At 42.0% G+C, this 23,499-nt stretch overlaps 2 protein-coding genes across 13 annotated transcripts in view; both read right to left on the bottom strand.

Annotated features, from left to right (window-relative positions):
* Positions 1 to 23,499, bottom strand: part of LOC149979447 (septin-9-like) — a 162,887-nt gene that overhangs the window by 12,487 nt on the left and 126,901 nt on the right. For 11 of the 12 annotated variants that reach the window (XR_016485409.1, XR_016485412.1, XR_016485410.1 and 8 more), the window contains 5 exons: positions 12,111 to 12,239; positions 11,844 to 11,925; positions 10,480 to 10,617; positions 8,252 to 8,369; positions 2,414 to 2,509 (listed from right to left, as the gene is read on the bottom strand). Coding sequence is in view for 6 of the 12 variants with exons in the window: in XM_090194104.1 (XP_090050230.1) it covers positions 2,414 to 2,509; positions 8,252 to 8,369; positions 10,480 to 10,617; positions 11,844 to 11,925; positions 12,111 to 12,239 (563 nt within the window). In the remaining 6 variants the exon portion in view is untranslated. Of the gene's footprint in view, positions 1 to 2,413; positions 2,510 to 8,251; positions 8,370 to 10,479; positions 10,618 to 11,843; positions 11,926 to 12,110; positions 12,240 to 14,206; positions 20,207 to 23,499 lie in introns of those variants that run through there. The other variant, XM_090194108.1, reaches the window with a different exon arrangement.
* Positions 4,856 to 8,085, bottom strand: LOC149979448 (uncharacterized). Its single transcript, XM_090191532.1, has 3 exons — positions 8,068 to 8,085; positions 5,007 to 6,419; positions 4,856 to 4,949 (listed from the first exon to the last, which is right to left on the bottom strand). Exons 1-3 carry the CDS (start codon positions 8,083 to 8,085, stop codon positions 4,857 to 4,859), a joined length of 1,524 nt encoding a protein of 507 aa, XP_090047658.1. The 3' UTR covers position 4,856.

Below are 23,499 nucleotides of genomic sequence, written 5' to 3'. Positions count from 1 at the left end.
TAAGTGTAATTTAACCAGGTTATCAACATGGATCAACAGGGACCTAAGTGTATTTAACCAGGTTATCAACATGGACCTAAGTGTAATTTAACCAGGTTATCAACATGGATCAACATGGACCTAAGTGTAATTTAACCAGGTTATCAACATGGACCTAAGTGTAATTTAACCAGGTTATCAACATGGACCTAAGTGTATTTAACCAGGTTATCAACATGGACCTAAGTGTATTTAACCAGGTTATCAACATGGATCAACAGGGACCTAAGTGTAATTTAACCAGGTTATCAACATGGATCAACAGGGACCTAAGTGTAATTTAACCAGGTTATCAACATGGATCAACAGGGACCTAAGTGTAATTTAACCAGGTTATCAACATGGACCTAAGTGTAATTTAACCAGGTTATCAACATGGATCAACAGGGACCTAAGTGTAATTTAACCAGGTTATCAACATGGATCAACAGGGACCTAAGTGTAATTTAACCAGGTTATCAACATGGATCAACAGGGACCTAAGTGTAATTTAACCAGGTTATCAACATGGATCAACAGGGACCTAAGTGTAATTTAACCAGGTTATCAACATGGACCTAAGTGTAATTTAACCAGGTTATCAACATGGATCAACATGGACCTAAGTGTAATTTAACCAGGTTATCAACATGGATCAACAGGGACCTAAGTGTAATTTAACCAGGTTATCAACATGGACATAAGTGTAATTTAACCAGGTTATCAACATGGATCAACATGGACCTAAGTGTAATTTAACCAGGTTATCAACATGGATCAACAGGGACCTAAGTGTAATTTAACCAGGTTATCAACATGGATCAACAGGGACCTAAGTGTATTTAACCAGGTTATCAACATGGATCAACAGGGACCTAAGTGTAATTTAACCAGGTTATCAACATGGATCAACAGGGACCTAAGTGTAATTTAACCAGGTTATCAACATGGATCAACAGGGACCTAAGTGTAATTTAACCAGGTTATCAACATGGATCAACAGGGACCTAAGTGTATTTAACCAGGTTATCAACATGGATCAACAGGGACCTAAGTGTAATTTAACCAGGTTATCAACATGGATCAACAGGGACCTAAGTGTAATTTAACCAGGTTATCAACATGGATCAACAGGGACCTAAGTGTAATTTAACCAGGTTATCAACATGGATCAACAGGGACCTAAGTGTAATTTAACCAGGTTATCAACATGGATCAACAGGGACCTAAGTGTAATTTAACCAGGTTATCAACATGGATCAACAGGGACCTAAGTGTAATTTAACCAGGTTATCAACATGGATCAACAGGGACCTAAGTGTATTTAACCAGGTTATCAACATGGATCAACAGGGACCTACGTGTATTTAACCAGGTTATCAACATGGATCAACAGGGACCTAAGTGTAATTTAACCAGGTTATCAACATGGACCTAAGTGTAATTTAACCAGGTTATCAACATGGATCAACAGGGACCTAAGTGTAATTTAACCAGGTTATCAACATGGATCAACAGGGACCTAAGTGTAATTTAACCAGGTTATCAACATGGATCAACAGGGACCTAAGTGTATTTAACCAGGTTATCAACATGGATCAACAGGGACCTAAGTGTATTTAACCAGGTTATCAACATGGACCTAAGTGTAATTTAACCAGGTTATCAACATGGATCAACAGGGACCTAAGTGTAATTTAACCAGGTTATCAACATGGATCAACAGGGACCTAAGTGTAATTTAACCAGGTTATCAACATGGATCAACAGGGACCTAAGTGTAATTTAACCAGGTTATCAACATGGATCAACAGGGACCTAAGTGTAATTTAACCAGGTTATCAACATGGACCTAAGTGTAATTTAACCAGGTTATCAACATGGATCAACAGGGACCTAAGTGTATTTAACCAGGTTATCAACATGGATCAACAGGGACCTAAGTGTATTTAACCAGGTTATCAACATGGATCAACAGGGACCTAAGTGTATTTAACCAGGTTATCAACATGGACCTAAGTGTATTTAACCAGGTTATCAACATGGATCAACAGGGACCTAAGTGTATTTAACCAGGTTATCAACATGGATCAACAGGGACCTAAGTGTATTTAACCAGGTTATCAACATGGACCTAAGTGTAATTTAACCAGGTTATCAACATGGATCAACAGGGACCTAAGTGTATTTAACCAGGTTATCAACATGGAGCTAACTGTAATTAAACCAGGTTATCAACATGGATCAACAGGGACCTAAGTGTAATTTAACCAGGTTATCAACATGGATCAACAGGGACGTAGCACAGGTGAGTGGAGCTATAAGCGGTAATGTGAGGGCTTATGGCTAGGGGCAAGTGGGTAAAGCTGTGGACAGATGTGTCAACTCAAATCACCCTGATCTTGTCATTAATCATCCGGTCCTCTGCGTCCTCGTCAAACTCCTTCTGGGGGTACACGTCGATCCCATTGGCCCGTAGCTCTTCCCTGATCTGGGGACACAAAAACAGTTCTGGGTGAGAGGTGAGTGTGAGACTGGCCTGGTAACACAGCCTCCCCATACAGATGGCTTCCTTCTGGAGCTGAAGGAGCAGGGTTAGGAGAGTGACCTCCATGAAGAGGGGAGAGGTTAGGGTAGCTCTGTGACTAGGGTGGAGACTGAAGAATTCACTGAAGTGTGTTTCTCATCCTCCACCGTGGAAAAGCCCCAGTCCATGGGATGTTGCTGGCTGGTCCATGAGCTGGTTAACTGACTCTCATTTAGTCACTTCTACAGTGATAGTTTTGTCGTCAGCGGCCTTACAATAAAACACCTAGCCTGCTGGTCCCTGCTGTAAAGAAAAAAGGTTGAGAAACACGACAAATGCATTATACACTCTTGCAGAGACTTGAATACATGAATTAAAAAGGTTATGGGAACACACAAGCAAAGGCCTAACAACCGCAATTAGCCAGACATGTCTGACAAATCCTTTGGATACATCACAGTATTTTGTGAGAAATCGAGACCATCTGCACACTGCGTTACCCACAGATTAAGGTGGTGTTAACGTAAATCCCTTCACTAATCTCCCCCAAAATGTTCTGTTGAAACCAACACCAACACCATCACTGCCCGTGTACACGTTTACAAACAGACAAGCACACCACCCCCTCACACACGTTAAACTTTTTCTATCTGTTCCATTCCCCTACTTCTAATACTACTACTGCATCTACTATTACAACCTGCCATTCCCCTACTTCTAATACTACTGCTGCATCTACTACTAATACTACTACAACAACCTTCCATTCCCCTACTTCTAATACTACTGCTGCATCTACTACTAATACTACAACAACCTGCCATTCCCCTACTTCTAATACTACTGCTGCATCTACTACTACAACCTGCCATTCCCCTACTTCTAATACTACTGCTGCATCTACTACTAATACTACTACAACAACCTTCCATTCCCCTACTTCTAATACTACTGCTGCATCTACTACTAATACTACTACAACAACCTGCCATTCCCCTACTTCTAATACTACTGCTGCATCTACTACTAATACGACTACAACAGCCTGCCATTCCCCTACTTCTAATACTACTGCTGCATCTACTACAACCTGCCATTCCCCTACTTCTAATACTACTGCTGCATCTACTACTAATACTACAACAACCTTCCATTCCCCTACTTCTAATACTACTGCTGCATCTACTACTAATACTACAACAACCTGCCATTCCCCTACATCTAATACTACATCTACTACTAATACTACAACAACCTGCCATTCCCCTACATCTAATACTACTGCTGCATCTACTACTACAACCTGCCATTCCCCTACTTCTAATACTACTGCTGCATCTACTACTAATACAACAACCTTCCATTCCCCTACTTCTAATACTACTGCTGCATCTACTACTAATACTACTACAACAACCTTCCATTCCCCTACTTCTAATACTACTGCTGCATCTACTACTAATACTACTACAACAACCTGCCATTCCCCTACTTCTAATACTACTACTACTGCATCTACTACTACTACTACATCTACTACTAATACTACTACAACAACCTGCCATTCCCCTACTTCTAATACTACTGCTGCATCTACTACTACAACCTGCCATTCCCCTACTTCTAATACTACTGCTGCATCTACTACTAATACTACTACAACAACCTTCCATTCCCCTACTTCTAATACTACTGCTGCATCTACTACTAATACTACTACAACAACCTTCCATTCCCCTGCTTCTAATACTACTGCTGCATCTACTACTAATACTACTACAACAACCTTCCATTCCCCTACATCTAATACTACTTCTGCATCTACTACTAATACTACTACTACAACCTGCCATTCCCCTACTTCTAATACTACTGCTGCATCTACTACTACTGATGCATCTACTACTACATCTACTACTACAACAACAACCTGCCGTTCCCCTACTTCTAATACTACTGCTGCATCTACTACTACAACCTGCCATTCCCCTACTTCTAATACTACTGCTGCATCTACTACTAATACTACAACAACCTTCCATTCCCCTACTTCTAATACTACTGCTGCATCTACTACTAATACTACAACAACCTGCCATTCCCCTACTTCTAATACTACTGCTGCATCTACTACAACAACCTGCCATTCCCCTACTTCTAATACTACTGCTGCATCTACTACTAATACTACTACAACAACCTGCCATTCCCCTACTTCTAATACTACTGCTGCATCTACTACTACAACCTTCCATTCCCCTACTTCTAATACTACTGCTGCATCTACTACTACAACCTGCCATTCCCCTACTTATAATACTACTGCTGCATCTACTACTAATACTACTACAACAACCTGCCATTCCCCTACTTCTAATACTACTGCTGCATCTACTACTACAACCTGCCATTCCCTTACTTCTAATACTACTGCTGCATCTACTACTAATACTACTACAACCTGCCATTCCCCTACTTCTAATACTACTGCTGCATCTACTACTAATACTACTACTACAACCTGCCATTCCCCTACTTCTAATACTACTGCTGCATCTACTACTACAACCTTCCATTCCCCTACTTCTAATACTACTGCTGCATCTACTACTAATACTACAACAACTTGCCATTCCCCTACATCTAATAGTACTTCTGCATCTACTACTAATACAACAACCTGCCATTCCCCTACTTCTAATACTACTTCTGCATCTACTACTAATACTACTACAACAACCTGCCATTCCCCTACTTCTAATACTACTGCTGCATCTACTACTACAACAACCTGCCATTCCCCTACATCTAATACTACTTCTGCATCTACTACTAATACAACAACCTTCCATTCCCCTACATCTAATACTACTTCTGCATCTACTACTAATACTACTACAACAACCTGCCATTCCCCTACATCTAATACTACTTCTGCATCTACTACTAATACTACTACAACAACCTGCCATTCCCCTATATCTAATACTACTGCTGCATCTACTACTAATACTACAACCTGCCATTCCCCTACTTCTAATACTACTGCTGCATCTACTACTAATACTACTACAACAACCTGCCATTCCCGTACTTCTAATACTACTGCTGCATCTACTACTAATACTACTACAATAACCTGCCATTCCCCTACTTCTAATACTACTGCTGCATCTACTACTACAACCTTCCATTCCCCTACTTCTAATACTACTGCTGCATCTACTACTAATACTACAACAACTTGCCATTCCCCTACATCTAATACTACTTCTGCATCTACTACTAATACAACAACCTGCCATTCCCCTACTTCTAATACTACTTCTGCATCTACTACTAATACAACAACCTTCCATTCCCCTACATCTAATACTACTTCTGCATCTACTACTAATACTACTACAACAACCTGCCATTCCCCTACATCTAACACTACTTCTGCATCTACTACTAATACTACTACAACAACCTGCCATTCCCCTATATCTAATACTACTGCTGCATCTACTACTAATACAACAACCTGCCATTCCCCTACTTCTAATACTACTGCTGCATCTACTACTAATACTACTACAACAACCTGCCATTCCCATATATCTAATACTACTGCTGCATCTACTACTAATACTACAACCTGCCATTCCCCTACTTCTAATACTACTGCTGCATCTACTACTAATACTACTACAACAACCTGCCATTCCCCTACATCTAATACTACTGCTGCATCTACTACTAATACTACTACAACAACCTGCCATTCCCGTACTTCTAATACTACTGCTGCATCTACTACTAATACTACTACAACAACCTGCCATTCCCCTACTTCTAATACTACTGCTGCATCTACTACTAATACAACAACCTGCTATTCCCCTACTTCTAATACTACTGCTGCATCTACTACTAATACTACTACAACAACCTGCCATTCCCCTACATCTAATACTACTTCTGCATCTACTACTACAACCTGCCATTCCCCTACTTCTAATACTACATCTACTACTAATACTACTACAACAACCTTCCATTCCCCTACTTCTAATACTACTGCTGCATCTACTACTAATACTACTACAACAACCTTCCATTCCCCTACTTCTAATACTACTGCTGCATCTACTACTAATACTACTACAACAACCTGCCATTCCCCTACTTCTAATACTACTGCTGCATCTACTACTAATACTACTACAACAACCTGCCATTCCCCTACTTCTAATACTACTGCTGCATCTACTACTAATACTACTACAACAACCTTCCATTCCCCTACTTCTAATACTACTGCTGCATCTACTACTAATACTACTACAACAACCTGCCATTCCCCTACTTCTAATACTACTACTACTGCATCTACTACTACTACTGCTGCATCTACTACTAATACAACAACCTGCCATTCCCCTACTTCTAATACTACTACTACTGCATCTACTACTACTACAGCTGCATCTACTACTACTACAGCTGCATCTACTACTACTACTACTACTACATCTACTAGTACTACTACTGCATCTACTACTACTGAATCTACTACTACTGCATATACTACTACTACTACTGCTGCATCTACTACTACTGAATCTACTACTACTGAATCTACTACTACTGCATATACTACTACTACTACTGCTGCATCTACTACTACTACTGCATCTACTACTGCATCTACTACTACTACTGAATCTACTACTACTGCATATACTACTACTACTACTGCTGCATCTACTACTACTACTGCATCTACTACTGCATCTACTACTACTGATGCATCTACTACTACATCTACTACTACTACTACATATACTACTGCATCTACTACTACTACTGCTGCTGCATCTACTGCTACATCTACTACTGCATCTACTACTACTACTGCATCTACTACTACTGATGCATCTACTACTACTACTACTACTACTACTACATATACTACTGCATCTACTACTACTACTACTGCATCTACTACTACATCTACTACTGCATCTACTACTACTACTGCTGCTGCATCTACTACTACTACATCTACTACTACTACTACTACTACTACATCTACTACTACTGCTGCTGCATCTACTACTACTACTGCTGCTGCATCTACTACTACTTTCCCTCTTGGGGTCTGTGATCAAATTATTTTTGTACGTTTCAGATCCACACCACATAGGAGGAAGTGATGTAATGGAGTCCACTGTGACCACATCAGCAGTAAGGGGAGAGGGGGAAGGAGGGGAGGGAATGAGACGGGAGAAGTTGGACAGAACTTACCTCTAGCCAATTCAAAATTGGGCGAGAGGGAGAGAGACAGAAAAGGAGAGAAAGACAGAAAAGGAGGGAGAGACAGAAAAGGAGAGAAAGACAGAAAAGGAGGGAGAGACAGAAAAGGAGGGAGAGACAGAAAAGGAAGGAGACAGAAAAGGAGGGAGAGAGAGGATGACTCCCACAGAACTCCTCTCCAATCCAGAGCCTGGCTTTATAGGTCCTGACCTCACAAGTACTCTATACACACAAAACATCCTCAGTGTTCTCTCATTGGACAGTGACCGAACGGGCAGCAGTGGCCAAACAACTTAAGAAACATTTCCTGAGAGAACACAAAATATGCGAGAGAGAGAGACAGCATGCAACAAAAAAAGAGGAATTGGAGACAGATAAAGATGGAAGAAGAGAGAGAGAGCTCACCTTCTGTTTAAAGAAGTCCCTCTCCTCCAGGGTGAGTGTGTCTGCCTTGGCAATGACAGGAACAATGTTGACCACTTTACTGAGACGCCTCATAAACTCCACATCCAGAGGTCGCAGACTGGAAGTGAGAGAAGGGGGGGGGGGGGGGGGATTGAGAGAGGGGTTTCATTTCACCTGTAGCTATAGCAGACCTGGGTTCAAAATGTCTCAAATACTTTGAGTATTTGCTGAAGCGCCAGGGTTTTCACTTTTGAGACTTTATTGGTTCCGTTGCAACAGGCTAGCTCAATCAAGCCTGGCAAATGTATTATGAATGATCTCAAATAGTATTAGAACCCAGGTCTGTTTTATAGTTCTTGTTCAACGTTTTAGTGTTTATTTGGGTCGACAGTGTGATACATCCTAGAACCACCAGAGGGCGGTATCCTCCAATAAATATACCCATAGCGCAGCTGTCTGAGGGCGACAAGCAGACACATACAGTACTGTAGATTCACATACATACTCTATGTACAAGCTAAACCTACTGTATATCTGAGACCCACATCAGTCAGTGCGTGTCTGTCACTGTCAATTAAACCCCACTGAGCCTTGAACTGAGCTGAGCCTTATCCGCCATTGAGCAGTTGGTTGGAGAAACCCAGTCTTCCATAAGTGTGAAACTCATCCGTCTGTGGTTTGTGCAGCTGACGCTGGCTCAGATCACTGCACTATAAACAACTGCCCATTGTTGATAAAGACCTTTGGGTCAGACAGATGAGCATGTGCATACACACACACACAACACACATGACACAGACGACACACAACACACACGACACACACACGACACACACACGACACACACACGACACACACACGACACACACACACACACACACGACACACAACCTCTGTTCTCATATCGCTCCCATTAGAGTATTAAACATTAGATTAGAACAGTTGTTGGACATGTGACAGACATCCGCAATGCTGGAAGAACATGAAACGCTGCTCAGGCTATATCGGAGGGGGGGGGGCACAATATGTTAAAGCTCTCGCTCTTGTACATCACAACCACAGAAATGAGGGCAAAGCCAGCAGTCCACCACAGCACTGGACCCCAGACCATTGCAACAAATCGTAGAACCATCATGGGGTAGATGCAGAGGAGGAGCAGACATAACACAGGAGGGAAATTAAATTAAAGGGTAATAAGTTGTATACCGTAGCAACATTATTTTATTTTGGGGGGGGTAGCTCTATATGAATCTCAAATCAGGCCCAGATGTGTGAGCAGCAGAAACACCAGACAGAAACTTGGAGCAGGGAGGCAAACACAGGCGTTTGTTTCAAGTCCTGGCGACAGAGAGCGAGAAATACATTTTTTCCAGTCATGGAAAACGGGTGTTATGGGACGTGTTGCAACTCGCTGCCTGTGAAACAGGAAATGGATGGGGGTCTGGAAGAGTAAGTGTTTCCACATCTGTGTGTCCCTCTGAGCTGCAGGAGCAGAGGAGGATCCACTACAGGTCAACCCAGAGCGGTGGTGAGGTAGTAGAACATGAGCTGTACGTTCAGACAGACACTCCGAGACTAAAAAACATACTCAGAGAATCCCCATTCTGTCCGGGAATCTGGCCCATACATAGGCTGTATATGTTACACAGAAGGGCACAGTATGACGTTGGACATCATATCTGATATTTGAATGGCAGAGCACGGGGCATTAGATTGTTGTTATAACTAATGTGTATCAGAAAGTCATGCCAAACTCACTGTGTCCTCCTCCTCTGTTTTCTGTTCTGATGACTCAGGGCTATTTGAGTAGGACTCTCCCTATGACTCACTGTTTATCTAACATAAATCACTTCACTCCTTCTCTCACTCTCTCTCTCTCCTTTTTAAATCTCCCAGTTGCATATTCTCTACTGTTCAGGGACAGCAGGGGGCAGCAGCACTGTTGCACTGACACTGTGCATGTGTGTGTATGGCAATTATTGGGATTGATTACATGCCATTTTTGATCACTCAAAAGGCATGACAACTGTATAGGACGATAAAAAGTGGAAAATCCAAAGAATGAAGTTTAGCTAATAATCAGCTTGACACTCTCCCAGCCATATCTAAACATTCACCTGGAACATTCCACACATTCATACCCTTCACAAGGTGTGCGAGTGTGAGTGAGTGTGTGTGTGTGTGTGTGTGAGTGAGTGAGTGTGTGTGTGTACGCATTCCTGCCTCACCAGTGTCCAGTAGGGGGTATGAAGTAAATACAGCAGTGAACCCTTGAGTCTGGAATCCTCTTCTTCCTGTTGATGTTGATCTCCTCCTGAAGGTACTGCTCATACTGGGCATTAATGAACTTCATGATGGGCTGCCAACTGTGGAGGGCGGGAGGGAGGGGAAGAAGACAGGAAGTGGAAGGGGAGAGCCAGATTAAAAGAGAAAGGGGGAGTTTTGGGGGATGGATAGGGGGAGACAAGTGAGAAAGACAGGAAGAGGGAGAGAAAGAGGATAGATAAGGTCATACACAGTACTGTGTACACTAGTCACCTAGATGAGATGTATGGGGTAAGCATTTATATTAACGAGAGAGAGCGACAGTACTACTCAAAAGTTTGGACATACTTATTTATTCAAGGGCTTTTCTTTATTTACTATTTTCTACATTGTAGAATAATGGTAAAGATATCAAAACTATGAAATAACACATACGGGATCCTGTCGGAAACACAAACTTTTTAAACATATCAAAATATATTTTATAGTTGAGATTCTTCAAAGTAGCCACCTTCTGCCTTGATGACAGCTTTACATTTATTTATTTTTTGGTTACTACATGATTCCATGTGTGCTACTACATAGTTTTGATGTCTACACTATTATTATACACTATTAATTCTTACATACACCTTAGCCAAATACTCCGTTTTCAACAATTCCTGACATTTAATCCTCTTAAAAATTCCCTCTCTTAGGTCAGTTAGGATCACCACTTTATTTAAGAATGTGAAAAAAACTAGTTTTAATTGATACAACTTACGTGTATGTAAAGTTCTGACTTCAACTGTGTGTGTGGTGTCTTTTATACTGATAACAAGTTCAAACAGGTACCATTAATACAGGTAACGAGTGGAGGACAGAGGAGCCTCTTAAAGAAGAAGTTACAGGTCTGTGAGAGCCAGAAATCTTGCTTGTTTGTAGGTGACCAAATACTTATTTTCCACCATAATTTGAAAATAAATTAATTAAAAATCCTACAATATGATTTTCTGGATTTTGTACCTATGATGAAAATTACAGGCCTCTCTCATCTTTTTAAGTGGGAGAACTTGCACAATTGGTGGCGGACTAAATACTTTTTTCCCCCACTGTATATAGACCTCCACAAGTCTGGTTCATCCTTGGGAGCAATTTCCAAAAGCCTGAAGGTACCACGTTCATCTGTACAAACAATAGTACGCAGGTATAAACACCATGGGACCATGCAACCGTCATACCGCTCAGGAAGGAGACGTTCTAGATAGATAGGATATATCTACGCACATAGAAATATAAGCACATTATAAATATAACATTTCAGCTATGGATTGTACTGTTACTGTACCAGTTCTCGTTGTTGATCTGATCCCCGAAGCCGGGTGTGTCGATAACAGTTAGTTTCATCCTCACCCCCTTCTCCTCAATGTCTGAACAGAGACAGACACAATTAGACTGAATACAAGCACCTCAGAGGCCAAATGTACCTCAGACTGTAGTCACAACACAGGGTAGACTGAGTAGAGGGTGAGATGGATAAAGTGAAAGATGTAGCTAGAGGTGCAGAAAAGAAAGAGTGAAATTAACAGTATGAGTGATATTTTCCTCCTCTCACCGTGACTGACAGACTTGATATGGATGGTCTTGGGGATCTTCTCCTGGGACGTGGCCTGCACTGACTTACGGCTCACCTTGGACTTGAACAGAGTGTTCATCAGAGTGGACTTTCCTAGGCCGCTCTGCCCTACACACACACACACACACACACACCTGAATGTCAAAAACATTGGTAATGCAAATAAACAAAGCCACAATTGAGATTTTAGTGATCTAGCAGACCATCTTATTTAGAGTGACTTACAGTAATGAGTACATACATTTTCATACTTTTTGATTGGTACTGGTCCCGTGGGAAACAAGCCCACAACCCTGGAGCTGCAAGCACCATGCTCTACCAACTGAGCTAAACACAATAACGTAGAAACTCTACAATGAAGGTAAAACAGTAGCCCAGGCCTCAATTTAAACCAATACCCTCTCATCTAGTGTGACTGTAGGGAATAGACTACTCTCACAATGGTGGACTTCCTCTCACCTTTCTCCAGAACATTCTTCAGTCACTCTTCCCACTAACAGGTTCATTCCAGTGGTGTAATGACTGACGGGCCTCATTTTTTCACACTGAGACAAACAGAGTTTAACACCAGAGCTGTTCCAGCCGGTCACAGACACTCAGGGGAGAAAGAGGCTATTTCACAAGGTTTTGGCTGCAGTGGAGGAAAAGTTACAGGTGTCTTCAGTAAGGCCTCCCCGCCGCACACACACGTTACGTCAGTGCCCTTTTCACCATTCTCTCCCTCCCACTCTCTCTCACGTCCATTAAAGTTGGACTAAAGGAAATGCATGTCCTTTCGGGCTCAGACCTGCAGTCTGAGGAAGAGCTCTGCTGTCAATTAAACCACACTGAGCCTTGAACTGAGCTGAGCCTTATCCACCATAGAGCAGTTGGTTGGAGAAACCCAGTCTTCCATAAGTGTGAAACTCATCCGTCTGTGGTTTGTGCAGCTGACGCTGGCTCAGATCACTGCACTATAAAACTGGCCATTGTCGACAAAGACCTTTGGGTCAGACACGCACTATAAGTCTATGACTCACACACACACCTCCCCCTGTTCTCTTATCTCTTCCAATACAGCAGGGTTCCTCAACTGTAAACTATGTTTAATTATTGGACACAAGACAAAACACAGTCTTCTGTCCAGCTCCAAATGATTTATAATGATGTTCCGGACCCCATGACCATCCGCTCAAGAAACAAAAGCCCGGCGGCTGAATCTAGTTGATGATCCCTGCAATAGAGTATTAAACAGACTGGAACAGCTGTTGGCAGGACATGTGACCGCCATCTGCAACGCTGGGTAGACATGTAACCCTGCAGTCTGGAGAAGAGCTCTGCTCTATCAGCACTAGAGAGGAACCAGCTGGAGAGGTGTGTGTGTGTGTGGGTCAGAAGATAGAGGACATGGGAGAGATAGATTGAAAAGCTGGACTACATTCTAGAATTAGGGAAGAACATACTGTGCATGGACCCAAAAGATTGCCTGTAGCAGCTGACTACCGCCAACATCACTTTTGGGCCCTGGGATCAACTGTGGATTAACGAGGGAGAGTGTAGTGTTTATGACCCCTGGACAGGTAACACACACAGTTTAGTTCACTGTCTGGTTAAGTCAACACAGACTGGAGCTCAGGGCCTCTGGTGTTCTTAGTAAGTGTTCACGCACGCACGCACGCACGCACGCACGCACACACACACAAAATAATGGAGGTTTATATGTTGAAACTTCATTTGGGATTTATAAGGCTTCAAACAACTGATTAATGACCGGGCCCTCAGTGTCTTGACTTCTGACCTCTAACATTATGGGAAGTAGTACAGCATCGTCCCTTTACAACACATCTGTGTTTGCTTCGGACCTGAAGAATCAAAGCTTTCCAGAGAGCCTCTCCAGTGTTTCCACCAAGTACACGAATTAACCACTTACTGTACTCCAATCAAAAACCATTGCCATACAATACATTTTTGATTATTAATCTGTTATGAAAACCCAAATTGCCCGGTCGGGGACCGCTGTGATTGTTAAAGTAGATATGTGCACTATCCAGGCCAATACCAACCCTGTGCTCATGCTGTTGAACTCCCATACCAGAGGCACTGTATCACATTTTTTAGGGGTCTAGAATTCCCCTGAACGGTTGGTATGAGTGGCTGAGCCTGAAGAGGGGAATCCTGTGAGCTACGGGGCCAAGGTCAGGGTTCAGTGGGATGGGCTGTAGACATGCTACAGTGTTGATCCCCCTAGCTGAAAGGCTGGACCCAAAGACCAGCCAGATTGTGGAGAGGAAGGACAGGGTATCAATACAACAATACAGGTGTATTAAACATTAGTAACCATCTCAGAGTAGGAGTGCTGATCTAGGATACATTCTGAATTTGAGATAATGAATCAGATTGTTATAGACAGGGAGGACCTGATCCTAGATCAGCCCTTCTACTCTTAGATTCTTGTATCTTTAGATTAGTAGTGTTTGACTGAGGGTCACTGCTGGTTATCATAAGGAGTGTAGAGGTCTGCCCAGCAGAATCAGCTTCCATTCACACACACACACACACACACACACACACACACACACACCAGTTCAAAAGTTTGGGGTCACTTAGAAATGTCGTTGTTTTCCATGAAAACATACATGAAATGAGTTGCAAAATGAATAGGAAATATAGTCAAGACGTTGACAAGGTTATAAATAATGATTTTTTATTGATATAATAATTGTGTCCTTCAAAATTGAGTGATAGCCTTCCTTCTACAAGATCCCTTTTACCCTGTACAAATCTCCCACTTTATCACCCCCAGACCATCTCATTGCCTCCACCATGCTTGACAGATGGTGTTAAGCACTCCATCCAGCATCTTTTCATTTTTTCTGCGTCTCATGAATGTTCTTTGTGATCCGAACACCTCAAACTTAGATTTGTCTGATCATAACAACCTTTTCCAATCTTCCTCTGTCCAGTGTCTGTGTTCTTTTGCCTATCTTAATATTTTATTTTATTGGCCAGTCTGAGATATGGCTTTTTCTTTGCAACTCTGCCTAGAAGGCCAGCATCCTGGAGTCACTTCTTCACTGTTGATGTTGAGACTGGTGTTTTGCAGGTACTATTTAATGAAGCTGCCAGTTGAGGATTTGTGAGGCGTCTATTACCAAAACTAGACACTCTAATGTACTTGTCCTCTTGCTCAGTTATGCACCGGGGCCTCCCACTCCTCTTTCTATTCTGGTTAGAGCCAGTTTGCGCTGTTCTGTGAAGGGAGTCGTACACAGCGTTGAACGAGATCTTCAGTTTCTTGGCAATTTCTCGCATGGAATAGCCTTCATTTCTCAGAACAAGAATAGACTCACAAGTTTCAGAAGAAAGGTCTTTATTTCTGGCCATTTTGAGCCTGTAATCAAACCCACAAATGCTGATGCTCCAGACACTCAACTAGTCTAAAGAAGGCCAGTTTAATTGCTTCTTTAATCAGAACAACAGTTTTCAGCTGTGCTAACATAATTGCAAAAGGGTTTTCTAATGATCAATTAGCCTTTTAAAATGTTAAACTTGGATTAGCTAATACAACCATTGGATCACAGGAGTGATTGTTGCTGATAATGGGCCTCTGTACGCCTATGTAGATATTCCATTACAAATCAGCCATTTCCAGCTACAATAGTCATTTACAACATTAACAATGTCTACACTGTATTTCTGATCAGTTTGTTATTTTAATGGACATTTTCTTTTGGCTTTTCTTTCAAAAACAAGGACATTTCTAAGTGACTCCAAACTTTTGAATGGTAGAATATACACACACACAGAGCTGGAGTCGGAAGTTAAAACAAGTCATTAAAACTCGTTTTTCAACCACTCCACAAATTTACATACACTAAGTTGACTGTGCCTTTAAACAGCTTGGAAAATTCCAGAAAATGTCATGGCTTTAGAATCGTCTGATAGGCTAATTAACATAATTTGAGTCAATTGGAGGTGTACCTGTGGATGTATTTCAAGGCCTACCTTCAAACTCAGTGCCTCTTTGCTTGACATCATGAGAAAATCAAAAGAAATCAGCCAAGACCTCAGAAAATAAATTGTAGATCTCTGCAAGTCTGGTTCATCCTTGGGAGCAATTTCCAAGCGCCTGAAGGTACCATGTTTATCTGTACAAATAATAGTATGCAAGTATAAACACCATGGGACCACGCAGCCGTCCTACCGCTCAGGAAGGAGAGGCGTTCTGTCTCCTAGAGATGAACATACTTTGGTACGAAAAGTGCAAATCAGTCCCAGAACAGCAAAGCACCTTGTGAAGACGCTGGAGGAAACAGGTACAAAAGTATCAATACCAACAGTAAAACGAGTCCAATATCGACATAACCTGAAAGGCCGCTCAGCAAGGAAGAAGCCACTGCTCCAAAACCGCCATAAAAAAGCCAGACTACGGTTTGCAATTGCACATGGGGACAAAGATCGTACTTTTTGGAGAAATGTCCTCTGGTCTGATCAAACAAAAATAGAACTGTTTGGCCATAATGACCATCGTTATGTTTGGAGGAAAAAGGGGGAGGAAGCACGGGGGTGGCAGCATCATGTTGTGGGGTTGGCAGCATCATGTTGTGGGGGTGGCAGCATCATGTTGTGGGGGTGCTTTGTTGCAGGAGGGACTGGTGCACTTCACAAAATAGATGGCATCATGAGGCAGGAAAATTACATGGATATATTGAAGCAACATCTCAAGACATCAGTTAAAGCTTGGTCGCAAATGGGTCTTCCAAATGGACAATGACCCCAAGCATACTTCCAAAGTTGTGGCAAAATGGCTTAAGGACAACAAAGTCAAAGTATTGGAGTGGCCATCACAAAGCCCTGACCTTAATCACATAGAAAATTTGGCCTACAAACCTGACTCAGTTACACCAGCTCTGTCAGAAGGAATGGGCCAAAATTCACCCAACTTATTGTGGGAAGCTTGTGGGAGGCTACCCAAAACATTTGACCCAAGTTAAACAATTTAAAGGCAATGCTACCAAATATGAATTGAGTGTATGTAAACGTCTGATTCTCTGGGAATGTGATGAAAGAAGTAAAAGCTGAAATAAATACATCTACTATTATTCTGACATTTCACATTCTTAAAATAAAGTGGTGATCCTAAATTACCTAAGACAGGGAATTTTTTACTTGGATTAAATGTCAGGAATTGTGAAAAACTGAGTTTAAATGTATTTGGCTAAGGTGTATGAAAACTTCCGACTTCAACTGTGTGTGTGTATATATATATATATATACACACACATACAGTGGGGAGAACAAGTATTTGATACACTGCCGATTTTGCAGGTTTTCCAACTTACAAAGCATGTAGAGGTCTGTAATTTTTTATCATAGGTACACTTCAACTGTATATATAGCTCAGTGGGATTTTGACAGCTCATCCCACTGAGCCCTGACCATGTATACACACACACACACACACACACACACACACACACACACACACACACACACACACACACACACACACACACGATGGCGTAGCCTACAGTCAGCCCTGAGCTGAATGGGTGGCAGGTTGCGAGCTCTGTATCCAGGACACCAGGGCCAACCACAGGGGAATGTGAGAGGAATGTAGATTTTGTCAGCAGACTCCACATCACAGAGAGAGAGAACAGACACTAACCCTGGGCACTGCCTCACCCCTCAAATCAAATCAAATTTATTTATATAGCCCTTCGTACATCAGCTGATATCTCAAAGTGCTGTACAGAAACCCAGCCTAAAACCCCAAACAGCAAGCAATGCAGGTGTAGAAGCACGGTGGCAACCCCCTCATGACCCCACCCACACACCCTCTCACCCCCTCTCACCCACTTCCAGTTCAGAAAAGTAGTTATTCAGACATGTAGATGTGTCCCACTCAGTGGAACTACTGTATACTGACACACCACTATACAGTATGGAGGATTATTATGAGACAGTTCTATATAGGACACACCACTATAGAGTAAGGAGGATTATTATGAGACAGTTCTATATAGGACACACCACTATACAGTATGGAGGATTATTATGAGACAGTTCTATATAGGACACACCACTATACAGTATGGAGGATTATTATGAGACAGTTCTATATAGGACACACCACTATACAGTATGGAGGATTATTATGAGACAGTTCTATATAGGACACACCACTATACAGTATGGAGGATTATTATGAGACAGTTCTATATAGGACACACCACTATACAGTATGGAGGATTATTATGAGACAGTTCTATATAGGACACACCACTATACAGTATGGAGGATTATTATGAGACAGTTCTATATAGGACACACCACTATACAGTATGGAGGATTATTATGAGACAGTTCTATATAGGACACACCACTATACAGTATGGAGGATTATTATGAGACAGTTCTATATAGGACACACCACTATACAGTATGGAGGATTATTATGAGACAGTTCTATATAGGACACACCACTATACAGTATGGAGGATTATTATGAGACAGTTCTATATAGGACACACCACTATACAGTATGGAGGATTATTATGAGACAGTTCTATATAGGACACACCACTATACAGTATGGAGGATTATTATGAGACAGTTCTATATAGGACACACCACTATACAGTATGGATGATTATTATGAGACAGTTCTATATAGGACACACCACTATACAGTATGGAGGATTATTATGAGACAGTTCTATATAGGACACACCACTATACAGTATGGAGGATTATTATGAGACAGTTCTATATAGGACACACCACTATACAGTATGGAGGATTATTACGAGACAGTTCTATATAGGACACACCACTATACAGTATGGAGAATTATTATGAGACAGTTCCATATAGGACACACCACTATACAGTATGGAGGATTATTATGAGACAGTTCTATATAGGACACACCACTATACAGTAAGGAGGATTATTATGAGACAGTTCCATATAGGACACACCACTATACAGTATGGAGGATTATTATGAGACATGAATGATGTGAGAGGAGTGTAGTGTACTTTTCTTTTCCTTTCTATATATCCTCTGTATAAATCACACTGAACAAAAATCTAACATTTTCCATTCGCACAAAAAAGCTTATTTCGCTCAAATGTTGTGCACAAATTTGTTTACATCCCTGTTAGTGAGAATTTCTCCTTTACCAAGATAATGCACACCTGAAAGGTGTGGCATATCAAGAAGCTGATTAAAAAGCATGATCATTACACATGTGCACCTTGTGCTGGGGACAACAAAAGGCCACTATAAAATGTGCAGTTTTGTCACACAACACAATGCCACAGATGTCTCAAGTTGAGGGGAGCGTGCCATTGGCATGCTGACTGCAGGAATGTTCACCAGAGCTGTTGCCAGATAATTGAATGTTCATTTCTCTACCATAAGCTGCAACTGATGTCATTTTTGAGAATTTGGCAATACGTTCAACCGGTCTCACAACCACAGACCACAAGTAACCACGCCAGCCCAGAACCTCCACATCCGGCTTCTTCACCTGCGGGATTGGTGCTGAGGAGTATTTCTGTCAGTAATAAAGCCCTTCTGATTGGCTGGGGCTGGCTCCCCAGTGAGTGGGCCTACGCCCCACAAGGCCCAACCATGGCTGTGCCCCTGCCCAGTCGTGAAATCCATAGATTAGGGCCTAATGAATTTATTTCAATTGACTGATCTCCTTATGTGAAATTGTTGCATTTATATTTTTGTTCAGTACACTTATTATATACCAGAGTAGTCTGTAGCAGAGAAATTCAAACATTAACCTAACGTCCTGTGTTCTGTCTCCTTCCCTACAGCTCTGTTCTCACAGGCAGACTTAAATGACAAATTACACCTGAGTGCACATTAACACTGCAGGAGACTAAGTGGTAGTTTTGGGGATTTTCTTTTCCATGGATGAGTCTGCATCCTCCTTCCTTGAAGTACCCCTGTAGGCTGTAGTGTGAGCCGTTTTATCCACGGAAAGAACCCACAGAGCAGACTGACAGTCGCGACATCATCAAATGGAGACGTGGTGTGGAGACAGCATGGCAAAGGGGTTTTATAGGGGCTGGTCTCTGGTGAAGGAAGGAGTGTGTGTTGTAAAAATATACAGTTTTAAAAAGGAGCCATCACACACTGATGAGGGAGTGTCAGTATGGTGGGAGTGTCAAAAGGCTGTGTGTGTGTGTGTGGGTGTGTGTGTGTGGGGGGGGGGGGGGGGGTAAATGTGTGTGTGTGTGAAAATGAGAGCGTTCTTAATTAGAGAGATCCTCTTGTTAAATTAGAGATATATCCTCCTTGAATAACCCAGGAGAGGATAACATTAACTCAGCCTCTCACCGTAAACACAGCCTGGTCCCTATCACACACCACCACCTTCTGGCCTGTGTTTCTTCAGGCTGGATAACAGCAGACCAGGATCTTGAGCTCATTTGATGTAAACCTATGATCATATACAGTACACATGCATTCGTCTCTCACCATGTTAACTCACCCACTATCGTGATGTTGTGCTGTGTGCTGTGTGCGTGTGTATGTATATGTGTGTGTATGTGTGTGTGTGTGTGTGTGTATGTATATGTGTGTGTATGTGTGTGTATGTGTGTGTATGTGTGTGTATATGTGTGTGTGTGTGTGTGTCTCTGTATGGCATTTGCATTGCTTGCTCGTTGGGGTTTTAAGCAGGGTATTTGTAAAGCACAGCTGACGTAAAAAGGGCTTTATAAAATAAATGTGATTGATTGAATTTGATCTGTTTGTGTGGGTGTGTTCTCTCTTCATGTTAACTCACCCACTACCATGATGTTGATCTGTTTGTGTGGGTGTGTTCTCTCTCTTCATGTTAACTCACCCACTACCATGACGTTGATCTGTTTGTGTGGGTGTGTTCTCTCTCTTCATGTTAACTCACCCACTACCATGATGTTGATCTGTTTGTGTGGGTGTGTTCTCTCTTCATGTTAACTCACCCACTACCATGACGTTGATCTGTTTGTGTGGGTGTGTTCTCTCTCTCCATGTTAACTCACCCACTACTATGATGTTGATCTGTTTGTGTGGGTGTGTTCTCTCTCTTCATGTTAACTCACCCACTACCATGATGTTGATCTGTTTGTGTGGGTGTGTTCTCTCTCTTCATGTTAACTCACCCACTACCATGATGTTGATCTGTTTGTGTGGGTGTGTTCTCTCTCTTCATGTTAACTCACCCACTACCATGATGTTGATCTGTTTGTGTGGGTGTGCTCTCTCTCTTCATGTTAACTCACCCACTACCATGATGTTGATCTGTTTGTGTGGGTGTGTTCTCTCTCTTCATGTTAACTCACCCACTACCATGATGTTGATCTGTTTGTGTGGGTGTGTTCTCTCTTCATGTTAACTCACCCACTACCATGATGTTGATCTGTTTGTGTGGGTGTGTTCTCTCTTCATGTTAACTCACCCACTACCATGATGTTGATCTGTTTGTGTGGGTGTGTTCTCTCTTCATGTTAACTCACCCACTACCATGATGTTGATCTGTTTGTGTGGGTGTGTTCTCTCTCTCCATGTTAACTCACCCACTACCATGATGTTGATCTGTTTGTGTGGGTGTGTTCTCTCTCTTCATGTTAACTCACCCACTACCATGATGTTGATCTGTTTGTGTGGGTGTGTTCTCTCTCTTCATGTTAACTCACCCACTACCATGATGTTGATCTGTTTGTGTGGGTGTGTTCTCTCTCTTCATGTTAACTCACCCACTACCATGATGTTGATCTGTTTGTGTGGGTGTGTTCTCTCTTCATGTTAACTCACCCACTACCATGATGTTGATCTGTTTGTGTGGGTGTGTTCTCTCTTCATGTTAACTCACCCACTACCATGATGTTGATCTGTTTGTGTGGGTGTGTTCTCTCTCTTCATGTTAACTCACCCACTACCATGATGTTGATCTGTTTGTGTGGGTGTGTTCTCTCTTCATGTTAACTCACCCACTACCATGATGTTGATCTGTTTGTGTGGGTGTGTTCTCTCTCTTCATGTTAACTCACCCACTACCATGATGTTGATCTGTTTGTGTGGGTGTGTTCTCTCTTCATGTTAACTCACCCACTACCATGATGTTGATCTGTTTGTGTGGGTGTGTTCTCTCTCTTCATGTTAACTCACCCACTACCATGATGTTGATCTGTTTGTGTGGGTGTGCTCTCTCTCTTCATGTTAACTCACCCACTACCATGATGTTGATCTGTTTGTGTGGGTGTGTTCTCTCTTCATGTTAACTCACCCACTACCATGATGTTGATCTGTTTGTGTGGGTGTGTTCTCTCTCTTCATGTTAACTCACCCACTACCGTGATGTTGATCTGTTTGTGTGGGTGTGTTCTCTCTTCATGTTAACTCACCCACTACCATGATGTTGATCTGTTTGTGTGTTCTCTCTTCATGTTAACTCACCCACTACCATGATGTTGATCTGTTTGTGTGGGTGTGTTCTCTCTCTTCATGTTAACTCACCCACTACCATGATGTTGATCTGTTTGTGTGGGTGTGTTCTCTCTCTCCATGTTAACTCACCCACTACCATGATGTTGATCTGTTTGTGTGGGTGTGTTCTCTCTCTTCATGTTAACTCACCCACTACCATGATGTTGATCTGTTTGTGTGGGTGTGTTCTCTCTTCATGTTAACTCACCCACTACTATGATGTTGAGCTGTTTGTGTGGGTGTGCTCTCTCTCTTCATGTTAACTCACCCACTACCATGATGTTGATCTGTTTGTGTGTTCTCTCTTCATGTTAACTCACCCACTACCATGATGTTGATCTGTTTGTGTGGGTGTGTTCTCTCTCTCCATGTTAACTCACCCACTACCATGATGTTGATCTGTTTGTGTGGGTGTGTTCTCTCTTCATGTTAACTCACCCACTACCATGATGTTGATCTGTTTGTGTGGGTGTGTTCTCTCTCTCTTCATGTTAACTCACCCACTACCATGATGTTGATCTGTTTGTGTGGGTGTGTTCTCTCTTCATGTTAACTCACCCACTACCATGATGTTGATCTGTTTGTGTGGGTGTGTTCTCTCTTCATGTTAACTCACCCACTACTATGATGTTGAGCTGTTTGTGTGGGTGTGCTCTCTCTCTTCATGTTAACTCACCCACTACCATGATGTTGATCTGTTTGTGTGTTCTCTCTTCATGTTAACTCACCCACTACCATGATGTTGATCTGTTTGTGTGGGTGTGTTCTCTCTCTTCATGTTAACTCACCCACTACCATGATGTTGATCTGTTTGTGTGGGTGTGCTCTCTCTCTTCATGTTAACTCACCCACTACCATGATGTTGATCTGTTTGTGTGGGTGTGCTCTCTCTCTT

The sequence above is a fragment of the Oncorhynchus mykiss genome, chromosome 12 (genome assembly GCF_057628025.1).
Source record: "Oncorhynchus mykiss isolate SJ-2025 chromosome 12, ASM5762802v1, whole genome shotgun sequence".
Taxonomy (NCBI): domain Eukaryota; kingdom Metazoa; phylum Chordata; class Actinopteri; order Salmoniformes; family Salmonidae; genus Oncorhynchus; species Oncorhynchus mykiss.
This window is presented reverse-complemented; position numbering and strand designations above follow the sequence as displayed.